This window comes from Lissotriton helveticus, chromosome 1_1 (genome assembly GCF_964261635.1).
Source record: "Lissotriton helveticus chromosome 1_1, aLisHel1.1, whole genome shotgun sequence".
NCBI lineage: Eukaryota > Metazoa > Chordata > Amphibia > Caudata > Salamandridae > Lissotriton > Lissotriton helveticus.
This window is the reverse complement of record NC_136057.1, coordinates 354711868-354733353: the sequence shown is the minus strand read 5'-3', so window position 1 is coordinate 354733353 and position 21486 is coordinate 354711868. Positions and strand designations below refer to the sequence as shown.

Genomic DNA, 21486 nt, shown 5'->3' with positions numbered 1-21486 from the left:
ACTCAAGATCTGGCTCTTTGACGGAGACACAGTGCCCATATTACCCTAGGGGTGACAGTGTCGCACTTTATAAATGCTGTTTTACTGACTGATATTCCACAAGTTCATGGTGAGTAACAGTTTCACGATGGACCATTTGTAATCTCCCTGAAATCATTGCAAATAGAAAAGACTTCATGGGAAACTAGCTTCAATTGCGCAACATATTCACTTTTACGTGTCTGACCAACAATTCCCTTGGAGCTTTTCTGTGATTTCTGGGTCATTGGTTCCAGTTTCATATCTGGAGCTACAGCATTGAACCTTCCCTTCTGTCTTTCACCAAAAAATGTCTTTGGATGAATTTTCTGTAGTGGTGTTGGTATTCCACCTGTAGCTTTTTCACTTTTTCCAAATACCAGGAACCACAGTCTTCAAGTGCAGCTCCCAATCACCTTCCCGATCAGCATCTACCAAATTTCTCACCAGAGCTATCAAGTATAAAACATTTCCCCAGTACTTGTAAAGTTGTGATTTTCTACGAACTTGATTTTCAGGTTTTCTGATTTAGACCTGAGTGTATTGAACATTAGCTGGTTTTGCATTAGGTTTTTTTAATGAAGTGCACCCTGTGCCTTGTTCACTTCTGTGATATGATATGTAAAACCTCATTTAAATGCATTCTGGAACAAGAAAGACAAACACAATGGTGCTATGCCTCAGATATGATGAGAATGCTTTGCAACGAACAAATAAGTTCCGCTCAACACTGACTTGACAGTTTTGCTTCCAAAGATTTAAGCCTCATTAAGCGCACTGTCTATGCCACATCCACTAAGATACCTTCCTGAACACCGCAATCCAACTTTTGTCTTGTGGAAACGCCCATCATTGGATAAAGATCTTCGAATTCTAATGGACTGTTCTGTAAGCTACAACACGGAAAACAACTTAATTGCAGAAAATTGCCAGGATAGGCAGAGCACACACATTTTAGAATTTGTTTGTGCTATGTTAAAATATTGGTAAAACGCATGGCTGTCCCAGCAATGGACTGTCCCAGAGCTAAGACAGCTAGGAAGAATAAGCGAGTGGAGGAGACGAACAATCAGTGAAGAGCCAAATCTTCACCGCCCTTCTGAAGGCCAAGTGGTTAGAAATGCTTCTGGTGGAGAGGGGCAGGGAGTTCAGAGGGCCGTGCAATCGCCCGCAATGAGCGCGCTCCAGCTCTGCGGACCTGGGAAACCAGAGGCAGGTGGAGATCAGCAGAGCATAGAGCATGCATGGGGGCATAGGGAAGACACAGATTGCTCCGAATCGCTGGACATATGTCAGAGAATCTTATGAGTGGAGCAAAGGGCTTCAAAGTGAATTCTCTGCTCAATGGGCAGCCAATTTACACAGCGAAGGAGACCAGAGACCGAACAATACCTAGGGAGAGCAAACAGATTACGTGCGGCGGCATTCTGTCACAGACTTATTGGAGCCAAGGAACATGTACAGTAGTCCAGCCTAGCCAAGACAGTGTCCTGGACAATCATCTGACAGGTGCGAAAGTCAAAAAGTCCTAGAATGAATTTTAGGCCCCGGGGCAGGCCGAAGCAAGTATCTGCCACTGACTTGGCATGAGCGTCAAAGGAGAGGGCGCTATCCACCCAGATGCTCAAGTTCTTGACAACAGTTTTCTGCAGGGGGGTGGGCCAAGCATGGGAGGCCACCAGTTGCTACCCCAGAGATGGGGATCTCTTTCAAGGAGAAGGATCTCAGATTTAGCGGAATTCAATTGGAGACAGTTGGCCGCCATCCAATCAGAGATGGCGATCAGGTCCTACAGTAATTTTGCAGGATCTTGGCTAGCATCATTGGTAAAGGTAAGCACCAACAGCGTGTCATCGGCATACGGCACCAAGGAGATATTTTGAGCTTTAGCTAGCTGAGCAAATGGCCAAATGTAGACCTTGAACAAGGAAGGGCTTAATGCTGAACCCTGTGGGACGCCACAGCGTAAAGGATGTGTACGGGAGTACAATGGGGGATCAATGACTTGAAAGGTCCTGTCGGACAGAAAGGAAGAAAACCAGGAGAGGGGTTTGCCAACGATACCGATCTCCCACAGCTGGTGCAACAGGATATTATGGGAGACCGTATCGAAAGTTGCACTTAGGTTGAGTAGAATCAGTGCTGGGGTTCTGCTCTCATCCAGGGAGGCTCATAATTGTTCAGTGACCGTCAACATCGCTGACTCAATACTATGACTAGGACTGAACCCATTTTGGGAAGGGCCCAATATAGAATGAGATTTAAAGTAATGAGTCAGGATAGTGCGGACGTGATATTCTGTTATTTTAGCTAAAAATGAGAGTAGGGAAATCGGGCGGAAATTCTCTGCCCTGGTGGCATGTAGCGAAAGTTTTTTCAGCAAGGAAATGACTGGCATGTTTCCATGATTCCGGGGTAACTGCCGAAGAGAAGGATAGGTTAGTAAGTTCCAAGCATCCGGGTAACATACAGTCTTTGAATTTTTTAAAGAAGTCGGGTTAAACAGGGTCATCTGGGAACCCAGATTTTCTCTTAGTAAACAGGACTTGGAGGGAATTGGAGGAAAAGAGGACAGGGAGTGGTTAGTAGTTCCTGTATGAGTGACCACCAAGGTGTGTTACATAGCTTGTGTCTGGGGATAGTATTACTGGTAAAAAAACAACCTTCAGTGGGACGGTATTATGGAAGATCAGAGCATGAATTCTAGCCCACAGAGGAACTGGCTTTTCTTCACCCTTCAGTCCGCTGAATTACCTATATGATAAATTCAGTTAAATCAGCTTTGTAGAACACAGCATAAGGTAGAAGAAGATCTAGGTCCTAAGCTATGTTAATGCTTTCTGGTAGACTGGGACATGTTGATGACTTGGTGATTTTGGACACGTTGGCAAGGACTTGGGTTATATATTTGCAACTTTGCTTCTGCCTACAGCTGACACAGCTTGTTTTCCAGCAGCTATTTCATTGGTACAGTCTTGAAAAAGCATCATGGCAGTATCATGTGTGCTGGATATTCAGACAAAGAATAGTGGTCTTCAAAATCAAAATTATCAAGAGCACCAATTTTAAACCCTTTCCTGGTTAAGTCACTTGGAAGTGGTGTGCTGTCGGATTCACAAGATTTTACAGCATGAACTGCTAACAAGTTCCTGCTTAGAAATGTCAAAACTGGTTGATAACCAATCCTATTAATTGAAGTGATTAGCGCTCTACTTTTCCAATGGCCATAGACTGCATGGGCAGTCATGTGCAGCGGAGTTTTCTTTTTGCCTTGATACAATTCATAAAACATGATTTGGAAAAGACAGTACATTTACACAGCATAAACCCTTTGGATTGTCTTCCACTTCTTAACTTATATCTTCAACATCAACTTTAGTTTGTAACAGTTTCGCTTTGCTGATATTAAACAATGATCTAAAAAAATGTAAGACATCAGGCATTGTTGACTTCCATGATTTGCAGAGCTATGTGTCATCACAAAATTTGTGATTAAGTCCAAAATCTAAATCTTTAAGGACGTTTCTTAAAATGGTTCCTGCTGATTTTACGGCTTCCTTTGATCTTATTTTGGCAGCAAGAACTTTAGCAGTCAAATGAGCTGAGAACCCCATAAGTCTTGTGAACTTCATCTTGCGTATTTCTACAGCATCATGAACTCATCTGTCCAGCCGCAATTGATGTTAAATTTTCGTTTGGAATAGTTTGACATACAACTCATTGTTCATTGTTGAAGGAGTCCTCAGATTTTGTAGCTATCAAAACTGTCAGGAGGCAAAGATCCTCTGCTTCAACCTGCTTCACTCATGTTTACAAATTTGAATCAACTGAAAAACTGAAACAAAAACAATATTCAAATAAATTACCAATAGAATGGCTAAAATACATAATTATGGAGCCACCATTTCGGAAAATACTCGAAGGGTTGCTCTGAGGAGTTATTTTCTGTCTCTATAAGACTACTTGACCCACAAAACCTATGTTTTGACACCAAGATGAAGTATATAGTGTCATGGTTCCGGAAATATGACAAATAACTGTGGGTCTCAAAAAGAGAAAGGTGTCTATGTGTATATTGATGACTCTGTGTGTGCCTTAAACTAAAGGCAAACAACCGGATATTTACACTGTGTGAAAGTGGTCCAGATGATGAATTGGGTGGCACAGGAAAAGTAACTGATGGATATCTTTCACACAGTGTAAATATCCGGTTGTTTGCCTTTAGTTTAAGGCACACACAGAGTCATCAATATACACATAGACACCTTTCTGTTTTTGAGACCCACAGTTATTTGTTTTGTAATATAATTCTTGATAAGGGGGATGTAATTGTGCAGAGGTCGTTAAATATTCCGTTGGACCCTCAACCCATCTTTTTGTTCTTGAGATCCGGAAATACGACATCACTGCAACACATCCACCCTTTTTTTTAAATGTCAGCCAGAAAAATTCAGCCGAGATTAGCAATGTCTACCCAAGCCAAATTACTTCTCTACTAATACTAAAACACAAATCAAAAATTATAATCTCTGGTCACAATTTTTAATAGAGGTGTATATCAAGGGGCCGGGACTTAAAAACAAGATGCCTTTAAGTGAACCACTTGCATATGAAAACCTCAACGAAGAATACTGGACTGTGTACTTGGACTCTGGCTGAAAGATATATAGACTATTGCATATAAAAGTGCTTTGAACAAAGTGAAAGGTGACCATCACTCAACCCCATTGCATAAATTATTCTTATTCAGATAATTTGGGTGACCTTGGTTATGCTACTGTTAAAACAGGGTAAATCAAGTAAACTATGTGCATTTAAAAAAAATCGTATGTTTAATCAGCCTTGGTAAAACATCTAAAAATAATTCATAACACCCTGGCACATACCTAATCCCAAACTTTATAACGGGTCTTCCTGTATTTCCTGATAGTAGCACAATATACAACTTCTAGAGGAATACCAATGTTTCAGGCAACTGCACGCCTGCTAGACGAGAAGGTATTCTATTGAATTAAATAGCTTTTTATGTTTGAATTATTATGAAGAATGGGATTCGGTTCATAGCAGGTATTACTGATGAATATGGACAATGAAAATGTACTACATATCATCAAGTCTACTCCCAGTAGAAGTCAGGGGTGCTTATACCCAATTCAGTTTGCCTTGGTAATTGAGCCACTAGCGTGCCAGGTGTAGGAGAAGTATTTTGATGAAAGACTACGTTTCCTGCCCTATTGATTCATTATTTGTGTATGGCAAGCTATGTAAGACTCTACACAATATTAAACTGGATATTGAGACTGATCTTTAGAGCTTGCACTGGATTATAGATGAACTCGATTAAATCACAACTATTTCCTGTATTGGTAAAATGTCTGAATGGGATATTAAACTAGAGGCAAGCTGGTGTCAGAAGTACCGCATGATACATCAGTGGGTATGCTAATATCATGACAGAATCTACATGCGGTGAGGCAATTGAGCATAGAACATGCAGGTCTAAAGGTGGGTGAAGAAACATTGTTACTTACCTGTAAACAGGTGGTTCTCCAGTATTGGTGTCTTTCATAGATTCACATGCTTGAATATTCACCGTCGTCGAAGTGGGAGTCCCACGGTAAATAAAATAGCAATAATGCTAAATATATGTATATATATATGAAAACATAGTACATAATAAAAGAAGAGGAAATACAACTGAAAACCTCCAAAATGATTCCTACATAGGAATGCATGGAAAGAGAAAAAACTACTTGTACACATTAGTGTCATTATGTTAGTCCAATTTGCAGCCAATCAGGCGCCAGCACCCTCTAGAACCTTCTCCTCAGAAACTCAAGCCCTCAGATTTTCGTAGCACCAAAGTGACCACGAGTGCATGAGGAGAAGAGAGCCCCTGAGGGGAGGAGGGTGGGTCGCATGTGAATCTATGAAAGACACCAATACTGGAGAACCACCTGTTTACAGGTAAGTAACAATTGTTCTTCTCCAGTATTAGGGGTGTCTTTCATGGATTCACATGCTTGAATAGAATAGAAAGCAGTAACCTCCGAGAGCTGAGATTGCTAGGCACATATGGAAAACCAAGACCGTAATAATAATACAGTCATGTAAAACATCATTAGCAATCACAGCAAAAACAGCAAGGAGGGGGGAACAGAGGCTCACCTTATTGGAAAAGATGACGGAGCACTGCCTGTCCCACTGCGGTATCTGCTTCATTGATGGCATCCAAGCAGTAATGCTTAGTGAAGGTGTGCCTGCTGGACCATGTCGCTGCACGGCAAATCTGATGAAGAGGCACACCAGCAAACAAGGCGGTGGATGAAGACATCGCCCTCGTAGAATGAGCCCTCACTGAAGACTGCAATGGTTTGCCAGCTTGTAGATGGCAGAAGGTAATGGCTGAAGAAAGCCAACGGGCAATTGTTGGTTTGGAAACTGGATGCCCTTTACGCAGTCATCCGTAAGCAATGATCAGTTGATCGGACTTGCGGAAAGAGGCAGTTCTGGCAATGTAGAATTTAAGGCATCGTTTGATGTCCAAAGAATGCAAGTGCTGCTCCGCCGGAGAGCTTGGGTCCGGAAAGAAAGTTCATAGGAACACAGGCTCATTCAGATGAAAATCCGTAGGCACTTTAGGTAGAACGAGGGGTTGGTGCGAAGCGCCACTCCGTTAGGTTTCAACTGCAGATAAGACGACTTGACAGTAAAAGCGTGAAGGTCGCTCACGCGACGAGATGAAGTCAAAGCCAAAAGCAGCACAACTTTCCAGGTGAGGAATTTGATATCCGCCTTATGGATAGGCTCAAATGGGGACTTCATAAGTTGAGATAGGACAACATTAAGGTGCCAAGGTGGAGGAGGGCGCCGAACAGGTGGGAACTTGCGGAAGAGCCCTTTGAAGAATTGACGTATGATTCTGGATGAACAGAGGGAGGAAGAGCCATCGTGTCGAAAACGAGAGATTGCAGCTAGGAAAACTCTCAAGGTAGCATGAGAAAGTCCTGACTGAGCGAGGCTTAAGAAGAACGGAAGAAGCTGCTCCGGAGAGGAATGGATGGGATGGACATTCGCTGCCACGCACCAATGACAGAATCTCTTCCACTTGAGTTTGTAAGTTTTGATGGTAGACTGAGCCCTAGCCTGAGCAAGGATGTCTCTGCATTCCTGAGATATGTTCAAGTCAGCGAATTCAAGGTGCTCAGGTTCCATGCCGACAATTGTAGCGTGGAGGGGTCTGGATGGAACACTTGGCCCCTGTCCATCGTTAGGAGGTCTGGACGGGGTCGCAGAGGTATGGGCTCGCACTGGGACAGCAGAAGCAGTTCCGAAAACCATGCCTGTCTGGGCCAACGAGGTGCGATCAATATGATGTGGGAGGGCCGTCCCGCATCTTCCACAGCACCCGCGGTACTAGCGGAATCGTCGGAAAAGCGTAAGCGAATAGATCGCACCAATCGATCAAAAGGGCATTCCCGCACGACCCGGGGTGGGGATGCCAACTTGCGTAAGACGGGCATTTTCGATTCTCTGGTGTTGCAAAGAGGTCTAGAGCTGGGCGACCCCATCGGTGAAACACAAAGTCTAGAGTCGGCTGGTGCAGTTCCCATTTGTGTGTTGAGGAAGTGGACCTGCTCAGAGAGTCCGCCAGGAGGTTGGACACGCCAGGCAGATGGACAGCTGTCAAGGTGATCTGATGACGGAGAGCCCAATCCCAGATCGACCGAACCAAGCGAGACAGATGTGGAGACTTGGTTCCTCCCTGTTTGTTCACATAGTGCATGCTGGTGGTGTTTGTCCGTTTGGATAAGCACTGACTCCCCGTGAACTACAGGTAGGAATGACTTGAGCGCTAGGAAGATCGCCATTAACTCTAGCGTGTTGATATGCAACGTGCGTTGGGGCGGAGTCCACTTGCCTTTGATGGATAGGCCTTGGAGAAAAGCGCCCCACCCCTCCAGAGAGGCGTCCGTCGTGAGCGTGAGATCTGGTGCGTGAACGAGGAACGACGTTCCCGTCTCCAAATTGGTTGGCTGCGCCCACCAAAGCAAGCTTTTTCTCATGCGGGCCGTGACAGCCACTAAGTCGTTGAAGGACCCGGAGACTTGACACCACTGTAAGTCCAGTTCCTCCTGGATGGGACGGTGCGCAATCTGCAATTTGGGATCAGTGCGATACAAGATGATGCCATCCCCAAAAATGACTTTAACGTCCGAACAGAAACTGACTGTTTTTTGCGAATGAGGGAGACCAGACGAAGGATCTTCTGTCGCCGCTCGTGCGAGACGAACGCCTTTGAAAGTTTTGTGTCTAGGATCGCTCCCAAGAAGTTTGTTTGCAGAGGCGCAAACTGTGACTTTGACGTTGATGGTCAACCCCAGGGATTGAAACATCTGCTGGCAAAGACAAGTGTCCTGACATAGATGATGGTGGGATTGAGACTTGGAGGCAATCGTCCAAATATGGAAAGATTTGAACGTCTTGGAGACGCAGGTGAGCCACCACAGGAGCCAGTACTTTCGTGAACACATGAGGAGCTGATCGCAGCCCGAAGGGGCAGGACCTAAGGTCTATGGTGGTCATGAAATCCTCGCTGGATAGAAGACGCAGGATTTCCAGTAATGTTCCTCAGGTTGAGACTCTTGGTCTCCGCTATCTTCGTCAGTGTCCGTCTCCTGACATTTGATAATCAAGTCAGAGGGGCTATGGGCTGCCCCAAACGTGTCACCTTCATTTTCAGACTCAGTTTCGTGCTCGGATGTAGTGGCAAACATTGGAGAAGGTGGTTGCGGCTCCGGAGCAGAGATCTGTTGGCACAGAGCCTTATTGCGACGATGGGAGGAATCAGCAGAGGATCCTGAAGTCTTCAAAGGCACTAACAGCAATGAGGCAAAGGAAGCCGGTGCCACCTTAGACGGCGCCGTCGACGGTATCGTCGACGGTTCTGATTTGGCCACCGACGAGGATGATTTTGAGGAACTCTTCGTCGACGGAGCCTCATGATCAGGGTATAAACAATAAATACACTTCTGGTGGGGGTCCTTCTCAAAAAGGCGCAGCTTCCCACAAGAAGAGCAAGGTCTGAATAAAGACTTCTTACTTGACATGTTGAGAAAAGACTGGAACTAGAAGATTTGAGTTGAAAAACTGAGCAGAGCTCAGGGAGACACCCTTCACACGACGTGCGGTAGAAAATCTGAGGGCTTGAGTTTCTGAGGAGAAGGTTCTAGAGGGTGCTGGCGCCTGATTGGCTGCGAATTGGACTAACATAATGACACTAATATGTTACAAGTAGTTTTTTCTCTTTCCATGCATTCCTATGTAGGAATCATTTTGGAGGTTTTCAGTTGTATTTCCTCTTCTTTTATTATGTACTATGTTTTCATATATATACATATATTTGGCATTATTGCTATTTTATTTACCATGGGACTCCCACTTCGACAACGGGGAATATTCAAGCATGTGAATCTATGAAAGACACCCCTAATACTGGAGAAACTATCTATCTTGGTTTTCTTTCCCATTTTATTTCACACAAAAAACAATAAATTTTTTTAACAGAGTCTACTGTCAAAATCAATACGAACTGAAGACCAAATATCTTATAACTGATGGAGAGGGTGGTAGAGAAGTTGTTCATTCCAGACCTCTTGTGATACTAATTGGCAGCACTTATTATTATGTCTTCTGTCTCACATGTGAGTGGAAATAACCTAATAATCATGAAATGAATAAGAAAGAAAGTTCTTTTTGAACAAGCCTGAGGGCGCAGTATAATAGATTCCACAAAGAGAGAAGGAAATTACGATAATACTCTAAGAATGGTAGGATGGGCCTTGCATAGGCTTGCCGGTGTGCTGGTGTGAGAATTTCTTTATTGCTCTCTTATGCTTATTTTAGATACCTCTGCTATCTACACAATTAAAAAAAATCTGCTAAGCTATATTGATACAGTATGAAATTGTTAATTGGAGATCTATTTCTGATGGTCAAACACAGGCCCCTACAATAGACTCATTAATCCACTAAGCCACCAGACCCAGCACTGTAAGTCATACTCTCATCCCCATATCAGAAGAGGTAGTGAGAGAATGGCTAGAACTTCCAGATGCTCAGCCCCACCCCATGTCTCGTGGTGCTCTTTCCCAGGTCACAAGTGATGCAAAGACACATTTGCAGTTACCTTTTATTCACCTTCGCTCACCGACTCGGTCTGCAAGGCATATTCTCTCCTCAAATGTCTTGTAGCACAAGGCTGTTTGGTTGCACAACTCTACTTCCTATACCTTTTCTACATTTTTGTTAGGCCATTGTATGGAACAGAATACAAGGGAAGGAAGCCCTGATGCGACTGCTGTGTTCACATCTTTCAGCGTCCCAACCATACAGTTCCTTGAGGGCTTACAATTTCACTAATCACCGGTTTGCTCTAATGAGGCACTCTACATCTCAGTGCTCTGCTATTCATCCATCAGCCCAAATTCTGTTTTTCCCTATGCTTGCCATGCTCCAGCAGCAGAGGCCATCTTAGGTAAAAGACTGGGAACACATTCCATAAAAGACTTCTGTCTAGCTTTGAAATCAGCCAAATATTTAATCAAGTTACCGAAGATAGCTTGACTGTAGGACTCTGTCTTCCAGTATTGTCATCACATTAAACGTGCTGATGCATGCAGTAAAAACGTCTGTATACTGTGGACCTCCACAGAAGCTTGTTCTGTTACTCCTTTTTGACTAAGAACGCTCCCGTTGTACAATAATCAAAGCCATTATGAAAGCAGCAGGCACAAAAGTTCCAGAAGTTAGGCGCTACATCTCTCAGAAATCGGGTTTCAAATATGCAACCCACCACATGTACTAAGATTAAGCCATGATCATCTTACATAGAATAAAATGGAAAAAACATTACCAAAGAACAATAAAAACCAAGGCAGTCCATTCAAAATTCAAGCACACTGCTCACATTTCAGGAAGTAGTTGAAGACCTTGTCTTCATGCTAAGTGTTTAAACAGGAAACACAATAGAGGAAATCATCTGTGTTTAAAAGGTCTGGGATCCACTAACCAAGTTGGGGCACCTCCTGAGCACTCGGTCTAAATATCATTATTTTATTTATTTATTTATTTAAACTTGTATTGCGCACAGCTACCCTCAATGGGTTTCCCGGCGCCAGAGATAGATAAAAGAAAGAAACAAGCAGAAGGCCCGAAACAGGGCTGGCTGTGCAGGGAATTTAATTAAACAAAAGGGTCTTCAGTTTTTTAGGGAATGAAAGGAGATCGGTCTCAACTTTCAGAGCCGACGGGAGGACATTCCACATCTTTGGGCCAAGATAGGAAAAAGAGCGCCCGCCCATTTTGGCCAGTCTGATTCTGGGAACAAGGAAATCGCCACTAGTGGAAGATCTTAAAGTCCGACCAGGCTTATAGTCTTGAACCAGGTTCTGCAGATATTTGGGGGCAGAACCCTGCCTGATTTAAAAAGGAGGCATAAGGTTTTAAATTTTACACGGTTCGGGACTCTAAGCCAGTGAAGATCACGTAGAGCCTGAACTGCGGAAGATCTCCGAGGTATATTACACAATAAACGGGCTGCCGAGTTTTGCACCACTTGAAGCTTATTTAAAGTGGCCTTATTAGCCCCAAGATAGAGCACATTCCCATAATCAATACGAGAAATCACAAGAGCCTGGACGACAGTTCTCAGAGTAGAGCAGGGTAGCATCCACAGGATCTTCTACAACCATCTTAAGGTGGAAAAACAGATTGCAGCGACCTTAGTTACCTGCTGTCTCATAGAGAGCCTATCATCTATGAGAAAACCTAGGCTGCGGGCAACGGGGGCTGGCTTCGGCAGAGGGCCCATATCACTGGGCCAATGTCGAGGGCCCCACAGGTCTTTATTCTTGCCCAGGATGACAACCTCGGTCTTGTCACCGTTGAGCTTGAGCAGATGGTCGTGCATCCAAGCAGCAACGCGTGACAGGCCAAATTTCAAGGCCGAGATCCCATGGCCCTCACTGCTGGAAAGAGAGAACACAATCTGCGTGTCATCGGCGTACGAATAGATTGTCAAACCGGCGTCCTCCACGATAGTAGCAAGGGGTCTGATATAGATAATAAACAGCAGAGGGCTGAGAATCGACCCCTGAGGGACGCCGTATGCCGATGAATAAACAGCAGATTCAGCTTCTGTCGAGAACACCTGAAATGTACGCTCACCTAAAAAGGAGGTAATCCAGGCCAGCGCAGATCCAGCGACACCAAGGGAGCGGAGAGCATCAAGAAGGATGGAATGAGACACGGTATCGAACGCTGCACTCAAATCCAAAAGGATGAGTGCAAAGGTCTCCCCGCGATCGATACCGTGCCGAAGCCTCTCCGTCACCCCGAGGAGAGCGGACTCAGTGGAGTAATGTGTGCGAAACCCGGATTGGGACGGATGAAGATATCCCACGTTCTCGACAAATGAATTAAGCTGAGTGTTCACATGTCGTTCCAAGATTTTGGAGCATGCAGGCAGCAGGGATATAGGCCTGAAATTGGCTAAATTAGAGGTTCCCGCACCGGTCTTTTTCAGCAGGGGAACTACCATGGCATGCTTCCACTCTTGCGCCACCAGAGACTCTGTAAGAGATGAATTTAGGAGTCTCATTAGGACTCTTCGTGGTTCAAGGTCCAACAGTTTTAAAATTTTCATAGGAACAGGGTCCCTAGGAGAGCCTGACCTGATACTGTTCAGACACGAGAGGAAGGTGATGTCATCAAACAAAGGCCAATCGTGAATGTACATTGAAGGGGGAGGTAGAGGACTGCTAAAAGTAGCCACCGGTTGGGAGTCAGCAAATGGCGGGGAAGTATTCAAAATTTCATGAATACGCTCCACCTTAGAAATAAAAAAAATCTGCGATGGCATCACACTGTGATTTATCCAATGCCGGAGCAGAAGGTACTGTATCTGCTCCCGTTAGCTTCTTCACCACAGCAAAAAGAGTCCGTGGACAATTCTGTGCCTGGGTAATCGTGGATGCGGTAAAAGTGGCCTTGGCCAATTTACAGTTAACATGGTAGCTTTTTAATGCAACTTTATAAATCACCTTACTAGAGGTAGAATAGGAAAGTCTCCATTTCCTTTCCAATGCCTTGCACTTGGCTCGTTGTAATTTTAAATCTTCAGAGAACCAAGGTGCAGGAGGATGAAGGGATCTATGGTTATTAGATAAAGGAGGAGAGGATGCAATTACAGCATCCATTAACCACTGGGAAACTGCAGCATTAGATTCTGAACCAGAGCTTTCCAGAGTCTGAATAGATTCAGTAAGATGATGATTGAAAGTCACCATATAGAGCTTGTCCCATCGATAGGAAGACTTGCTCTTACAAACACAGGGCTTAGAGTTGGGTGAGGAGGAAGGTAACAAAGTGTACCGCAAAATGGTCAGACCATTCTAATGGGTGGGCCCTTTGGGAGCAATCATAAGGCAAATTAGAAATGATTGGATCTAACAGATGACCGGCCGAGTGGGTAGCCCCAGAGTTACGAAGTAAAAGATTAAAAACTTCAAGGTCAGACAATAACGACTGACTAAGAGTACCTTCCGCATCTTCAAGATGGATATTTAAATCACCAAGAATGGTGAAATTAGCCGTTTTAAGTAACACGGGAGATATAGTGTCAGCCAACGATGATATCCAAGGGCCAGCGTTACCCGGAGGACGATATATTAAAAGTCCGGACAGCGTTAGTTGAGGGCCAATCTTCAATTTGAAGAGTGCGGCCTCACTTCCAGGAAGGGGGAACGACTCCAGTTTACACTGGTAGATGGTTTTTAAAAATAATAGCAATCCCCCCACCCTTCCCGGAAACCCTGTCCTGGTGTACCATAGCATAATTGTTTGGAACGGCTATGGCAATGTCAGGTCCAGAGCTTTCGTGGAGCCAGGTCTCAGTTAGAAACAATGCATCAGGCAATTCAGTTAATGGTGGGTTGGGTGAGGAGTGTTTGTGTATGCTTGAATTCATCGGTGTGAATGTCTGCTGGATTTGGGTGGAGAGTTAGTTGGTGCATATGTCCATCGCAGTTGGATGATTTTGGTGGTGGAGGGGATGTGCATGCATGAGAAAGTGTCCGACAGCATCCAACAAAAACTCAAAGCTCAGAAAACAAACTTGATCACAAATTATCAAAACCTCTCATCCATACTGCGAAAGGAATGTACCTTAGTCCATTCATTACAGGTTTTAATTCCATTATAACAAAGCAAAACCATGCCTCTCAGTGAGTGACTAGGTTTGCAGCTGCCTGTCTTTATGCTACAATGGTAATAAAACCCCTTAATGATTGTACTGTATACTGCATGGAAAGATAGTTCTCCAACAGCAAAAGAGAGAAGAACAATGGAAATCAAAAGACAGAGAGCAACGTGGGCCTTGTGGAAAATAGTGTTCTGCTCTTCAAACAAGGCCAACTACTAAATGTGTCTCCTGCTGTAAGGCAGGAAGAGCTTCACTCCAGTTACACAGACTCTTGCTTAACCAGGGAATCATGCCTGGATCAGTTATCATAACGTCCTTCTTCAGCCTAGCCTGGCATACGATTCAGTATGACCTAAGACATGTGAGAAAAGCACCTGGGCTAGGCATGTTAAGGATGGCGACCACTGGCTGAATGCCACTACCATCTGTGGCACAAGAGAGTGTCTCAACATGTATTCAATGCCCAAACTACATTTATCAGTTTATTTGTATACGTTGAGAAGGGGTGGGGCAGGAAGGTCTCTGAAAACCACCCTTCATTCCCTTGGCCACTTCCAGGAATATGATCTGCACAAGGAATAATCTGTCCATTAGGAAGCAAGAGAACATGCTGCAGCCTGCAGATGTCCTGCATGAGTGGATTAAGATACAACGTAAATAAGTAGTAGCAGCTTTTCCACAATACAAGGCATACTTGTACTTAAAATCTCCCTCTTAAGTCAAGCTGTTGGCATTCTAACCTTTTTTACGATTTCTTCCTCTACTGGAATTTATTCTGCACATCTTTTAGCCTGCGCAAATCATTCTTCCATCTACATCTCTCAAGGCACACAGAGGGTCATGCCAAGAAACTATACAATTAAAAGTGTGTGTAACAAAAAGCCAAAAACACTAGAACATAGCTAAAACAACAGTTAATAGCATTTGTAGATGTAGGCATTCCAAACAGTGGTAAACACAATTGAGAAGACTGATGGATTTCTTGCAACAAGTTGCCAGTTCAAATAAAAGCATTCACCACTATTCTAGAGACTTGTGTTAATTGCTTCTAGGAAAAACAGTTTTAGAAATGATAACTGCGTCTGTTATAAACCTTACCCACCTTTACTTGTAATCATTTCTTGACAATTGCCAATGCTATGGACACAAGTGTTGTCCCTTATAAAAGCTTTTTTCAGGCATGAGGAGACAATCAATTAGACAGATTATTTGATATTTCACTCACTGATATGGTCAATGGCTCCAGCACAGAACTTTCCATAAAACTTTTTAGCACCGAGGCCTCTTAAGTCGTTTATCGTGAAGGGCCACAAATGCAGCACATTGTTTCTTGAGAAGGCATCTCTTTTCTCTACCACCACCACTTTTGCACCAAGCAGGGACAGGTCAATAGCAGTACGTAGACCACAAGGTCCAGCACCTATGATAAGACACTGTAAAAGAAGCACTGGATGTAAAAAGCACAATCAACCTTTCGTTTACATCACAAGATCATGGTTAGAAAGCAGTCATTTATCAAGAATAATTATTCAGTGTTGGAATGGTAAATACATTCAAAGGAAATGAGGAACATTACAATGAGACGAGATCACTGCATCATAGACAAATGGAAAGTGTTCAACATACTGAAAAATGCACTGTAACCTGCCAATCATGTCTTACCACGTTCTTCAATTAAAACAAATCTCAATTTCATGATTTTAGAAACACAACCAGTCTAACAATTATCTACCAAGTGGATACAAAGTTTTGTAGAGGAAAATATCGAAATTGATCCTGGCTTTCGTCCAAACCCAAGTACTGCGTTGCGGAGCACTCAGAGCCCCCAGCACAACAAAATATTGGGGTCCTGTTGTTAACCCACAATCTGTTGAGTTGAAGGATGATCTCCTTAAGTGGAGTAGGGTGAAGGGAGTCCTGAATAGCAGCCGTTGCACGCTAAAGAATTGTGATCCGGTGAAATAGCTCTTGCAGGCTACTCCTGTCTTGGAACATGGCTGGGTTGGGTCATCATGAAGCAAAATTGAATTTGTTGAAGTCTCTTAACCCATTTATTTTATGTTTACATGAACCCTGGACCGGCCCGGGGTTTACATTTGCTGACTATTTTGTAATCTCTTGCAATGCAAGACATTCTGAAAGGGGCTGTACTTGGGGAGGGTAGTGACTCTACTTAACATTGTAAATTGGAATCAGGGCGTTTTTGTTCATCCACCAAGTTTGTCTCGCTTGAAATTGGTCTTTCAAGATGTGAGAGATTGTCAATCCTCCTCTCTTTTAGCAAATATATTCCTACAGGTAAATATTATGACCATCTGGAGAGTCTATTTTTTACTTTTGTCTATGACATTAGTATGGCTGAAGATTGACCCCTGGGTGATTTAAATGCAAAGGTTTCCATTTGTTTTTCAACATTGACAAATGTTGAAGAGGCAGAATTGTTATCTATTCCGGAGATTTCTTTACTGGAAAATATTAGAACAGATAAGCGTGCCTTTCTCTTACTGGAAACCCTTAGGAAGTATGAATTGGTCATCTTGGGCATTCCCCAGCTGGGTAGTGCGCTCCCAATACCTTCCATTCAACCTCCTGGCAGAGCTTACATGACTATGTGATACTATCCTATTAAATGATTGGCGCTTGTTTGGAATTTAGGGAGTTTCCAACTGACTTGGATAGTGGGTATGGCAGTTGTCTTTAACCTTCAGTAATTAGCACCTGTGAACCAATTAAACGGAGATGTAGGTTTTAATAAGTCGAATGGGTGTACCTTTTGGGCAGCTAGTGATATCTCGTCCTTAAGTATAAAAATTCAAAATGTATGAGTTAGATCTAATGAGTCTTTATGGGGTGACAATATATCCTTCTGTGAATCTCACATGGGTGGTTTTCGTTTTTTGGGTTCCAACAATGAAGGTCCTAGACAGCTGAAAAAATGTAATCCGAAGCGGAAAGTGTTGAAAAAGGAAATACATTTCCTGATAATCTGCTGCTTTCCTGTCTAAGACAGTATGAAATCTACTGCTTTAAGATTAAAAATGCAAGAGGGTAGGAGTAAAGAAGTGATGCTGTGGGTATTTAAGCGAGAGCGCGAACTTTAGGGACTCAAGAAAATATTGGCGTTTGGTGGCTGAATACTGTGATTCTAGGGTGGCAGCACATGCCCGAAAATATTTGGGCGAGTTATATTTCTAATTTTTATTTTTGTAATTCTGGGGAAGCTGATCCTGTTGTGTTCAGTAAAGATGAAGAAATGTTTGTAGTGCATGGTGCTCCAGTTCAAGCCGATATTGTTTTTGTGTTTTGTTTAAACCATTGAGAGCAATGGAGCCCGATGAGATTCCCATTGCTCTTCGTTTTAAAAAGTAGGTTGGGGAATCTTTCTTGGCCAGCTTTTTTATGATTGCTATTGGACTGGAATAATCCTTTCATCTTTGAAGGGTAGCGTCATGGTACCTCTTTAAACAAGCATTTACAATGCAATAGGTCTCGGGTTAATTAAGTTTGATTGGCATTGCTAAATATTGCAACACCAACTGCAACAAAAGTCTATAAATTGTAGGCCAAAAAAATGTGTATTTATTTTTGTAGCAATGGTGGCATGCTGCGCTTTAGATGAATGGCCTACTCCCACCCCGACATTGTTCTTGTTTTTTTCCTCAAGTTGAAGCCCACTAATGCTTGTATGTCAGTGGAGGGAAAGGGGAAGTGGGGGCGGGGGGGGCTACTTTGTTACTGAAAACCACTAGAGAAACCGAGCTGGGTACTGTGAAAGCCAGAACCAGTTCTCAGACAATGATCACAGACATGGTTAGTTAAGTTCTATGTGGGTCTGCAGACAGTAAAACAGTGCTTAATTTGTGCAGGTGCCCGTGGTGAGCACCAGCGCTAATTTTGGGGATCAGGACTTCTTGAACATGGTTGCTTGTCTGGTTCCACCTGTGCCTGGACGTGATCTACACTTTCACAGCGCCATTCTCATCCACAAAGTCCTGTGAATCTGGAGTTAGCTGCACAGCTAAATGAAACCTTAACTCCGAGTAGCCAAAGAGAAATCTGGCATTCTCCGCTCTTTGAAAGATGAGGTGGCCTGCAGTCTTGGCTCAATGCCCATTGGTTCTGGATTAATCACGTGCTAGCCCGTTCCTAAAAACGTGTAACTGGTCTGGTTCTCGCAATGCTTTGGGCTGAAGTTCGCTTCATATAAAACTGCAAAAAAACAAACATGATTGCAGGCTTTGCATAATTGAATTTCCTTTGAGTGTTCCTGGGACAGGCATAGTTTGTGTAACAACAAATAAACAAGCTGTGCGAAAAAAAACGCCAGCGAGTGGTGAAAGTCTTCAGCCGGTTGCTAAAGTCGTACATCTCCCAGTACTGGTGCAGTATTTCAATCTTCGCAGGGGAGCAGAGGCGGGAGATTACTGGGGTACAGAAGGCAAGAGGGGGAAACAAAAGGCAGCAGAATGGGGCAAAAACAAGAACAGGACAACAGAGGCACAAATTAAGCAGAAGCAGCAGGAAAAATAACTAGTCTTCCACACATCCGGCGTGCACACTATTACGTTCGTTGATTTGCTTTATTCTCCTGAAAAGGAACGCTCTCTGCAATTGCGTAGGAAAGACATGATACTTTCCGACGGATAAAGGGTCCCTGAGAAGAGGGTATCCTTCCAGCCTTTTGGTAGTGGGGCACAGCAGCAACCTTCCTCTCTCTTATCCCTGAAGCCTAGGGGGGGGGGGGGAGGGGGGGGGGGACTCTCTCCAGCCCCTCGTCTGCATCTATTCCCCGGATAGGCGTGGGGGCTCCAGCAGGACGGAACAGTCCGGTCCGGGTCTGAGAAAGGAATGCGCGCTGGAGTGAAAAAACAAGCTCACGCGCCGCTTCCAGACCTGATATTACCATAACCATTCCCTGCAGCTTACTGTACTGATGTGATTTCTTGTACTGATGCACCTTCCTACAATGTACTCATGTTTTATGGTAATGGTAATTCTTTTTATGTTTGTTGATAAAACTATGTAAAGTAAAATAATAAAAAAAAACTGTAAACACAAATACATGAAGATCTCTCACACGCCTTGCAAGATACTCGTGCAGCGTGACTTTACAAGCTCAAAACAGGCTTGATTTGAAAATGTAGGCTACTTTTTTCAGCTATGTGGTTCGCTAATAGGTGCTCAGTCCTATTTTTTGTCCCAGTCTGACCCTGCTGTACACCATTCCTCATCTTCATGTGACTCATTTTATCAACCTCAGATAGGTGAAGGGCTGCGTCTATTCCACTAGAACCGTAACCAGTGACAGGCTACAAGCAAGGCTTTGTAGCAGATGCATTAACCAGCTAAGCTGCCTTGTCATCCATTAAAGTATGATGGTTTTTTTTTTTACACGTTTTGTGTTCAGTAGGCCTGTTTTCATAATATGCCTGGTTTGAATTACTCATGGCGCTTGCTGCCAGGGTTGTATACGTTTGTAACCCATTAGTAGATTATGCTACCTCAATGGTATTCTGTTACTCGGCCTCAAAGATGAAGCATTGATCCGGACCTGTGATGTGCAGATATACGAGGCCAACGCATATGCACTGACCCCACTACTGGCAGCCACTGCAGACTAGTCAGGCACAACTCTGAGCTATGTTGTCAATTTGCTTTATAGCACAGCAGAGGCACCACCAGGCCAACTGGGCCCTCCACCACTTCTGTGCCAGCCGAGTAAAGCCATGAACCGCATCCTGATGCGGAGCCCAGTGAGGAGAGCTGCTCCTGGGTCACAGCCGAGAGCCCACGGCTAGAGGCGCATACCCTGACCAGCGGAGACTATGAACAGCTTTCCTCGCACACAGAGTGAAGAGCCAAGAGGGCTCACCTGGGGGTCTTATTTGTAAGATATCCCAGCAAAGATGGGCCGGCGTGGACGAGTGGAGAGAGAGCTGCCGACTAGCGCGTGCATCTGTAAGGTGTTTTGGGATGGGGTTGAGTCAATCACGTGCACGACAGACTGGATGTTCAGGAAGCATTTAGAAGAGGTAGTGAGTTCAGCACAGCAGGCAGGGAGAGAAGGCTCAACATGCAGTGTGCACGAGCTCATCAGATAGTGAGTGGCCATTCAGAATGCAGTGAGTAGGCAATCAGGCAGTGAGCGGGAGCTAAAGAAGCCACGAGCTCACGCTTATTAGGCAGGTCGTGTAGTGTGTGGGTGCTTAGGAGGCAGAGTGGCCGTTCAGCAAGCAGCGCTGAGGTGTGCTGTCTCTGCAAGCAGGGAGAAGGACCATGCACAGGCAAGAAACTCAGCAGTCAGTGAGTGGACTACTCCCCGGATGGGCGTGGGGGCTCCAGCAGGATGGAACAGGGACCGGGTCTGAGAAAGGAATGCGCGCTGGAGTGAAAACACAAGCTCACGCGCCGCGCGCCTCTCTGCAGACTCCCCCTGCATTCCAGAGAGGCGCGCGACGTGATCCGGGCTGCATTAACTGCTGTGGAGACAAGACCTGGCCGCGCGCACAACGTTATCCTATGGGAAAACGCTGCGCGCGGCCAGGTCTTGTCTCACTTCGGTGTGCTCAGACTGCTGAGACGCCGACAATAGTTCCCCGGCGAGAACGCGCTTTCAGCGCATTACTAGCCGAGACCTAAAAAGGAGCCCCACATCCTCTCCAGCTAGTTTAAGACCGATCTCATTGCTGAATGCAACAGGTAAACTCTTTGCTAGGAGTTTACTTCCCATATACAAAATAGGTTCAAGAAAATAATAATCCCCCCCCAAACTACCTGGCTTTGAAAGTAATGGAAATTCACCAATGAGAGAACTGGAGTTAAGGGTAAGAAACTATTCCTTCTCTCGTAGGGGATTTCTATTTATGGTCATAAGCACTGAATAGAGAAGCAAGCCCATCCCTACTTAAAGCAATGGAGAAGACCGAGAATTAACAAAGGTAGCCCTTTAAGCAAATAGATTTCTGAGGGCGGCCTGTCCTACTTGAGCATCACCTCTAGCATCAGAGTCCAGGCAGTAATGCTTGTTACATGTATTGACGGATCTCCACGTGGCTGCTTAGCAAATATCTGGCATAGGGATATTCCTCAGTAAAGCAGCGATAGCCCCTTTACCTCTAGTGGAGTGTGCTTTAGGTTTAGCCGATAATGTTTTATTAGCTTCCTGGTAGCACAAGATACAGGAAACTATCCACCAGGAGATGGAT

The 21486-nt window shown here is 44.3% G+C and overlaps 1 protein-coding gene across 27 annotated transcripts in view; it reads right to left on the bottom strand.

The window, feature by feature from the left end:
- Window positions 1-21486, bottom strand: part of MICAL3 (microtubule associated monooxygenase, calponin and LIM domain containing 3) — a 2019125-nt gene that overhangs the window by 1562679 nt on the left and 434960 nt on the right. For all 27 annotated transcript variants that reach the window (XR_013606836.1, XM_078673602.1, XM_078673604.1 and 24 more), the window contains one exon: window positions 15507-15714. Coding sequence is in view for 26 of the 27 variants with exons in the window: in XM_078673602.1 (XP_078529728.1) it covers window positions 15507-15714 (208 nt within the window). In the remaining variant the exon portion in view is untranslated. The remainder of the gene's footprint in view (window positions 1-15506; window positions 15715-21486) is intronic.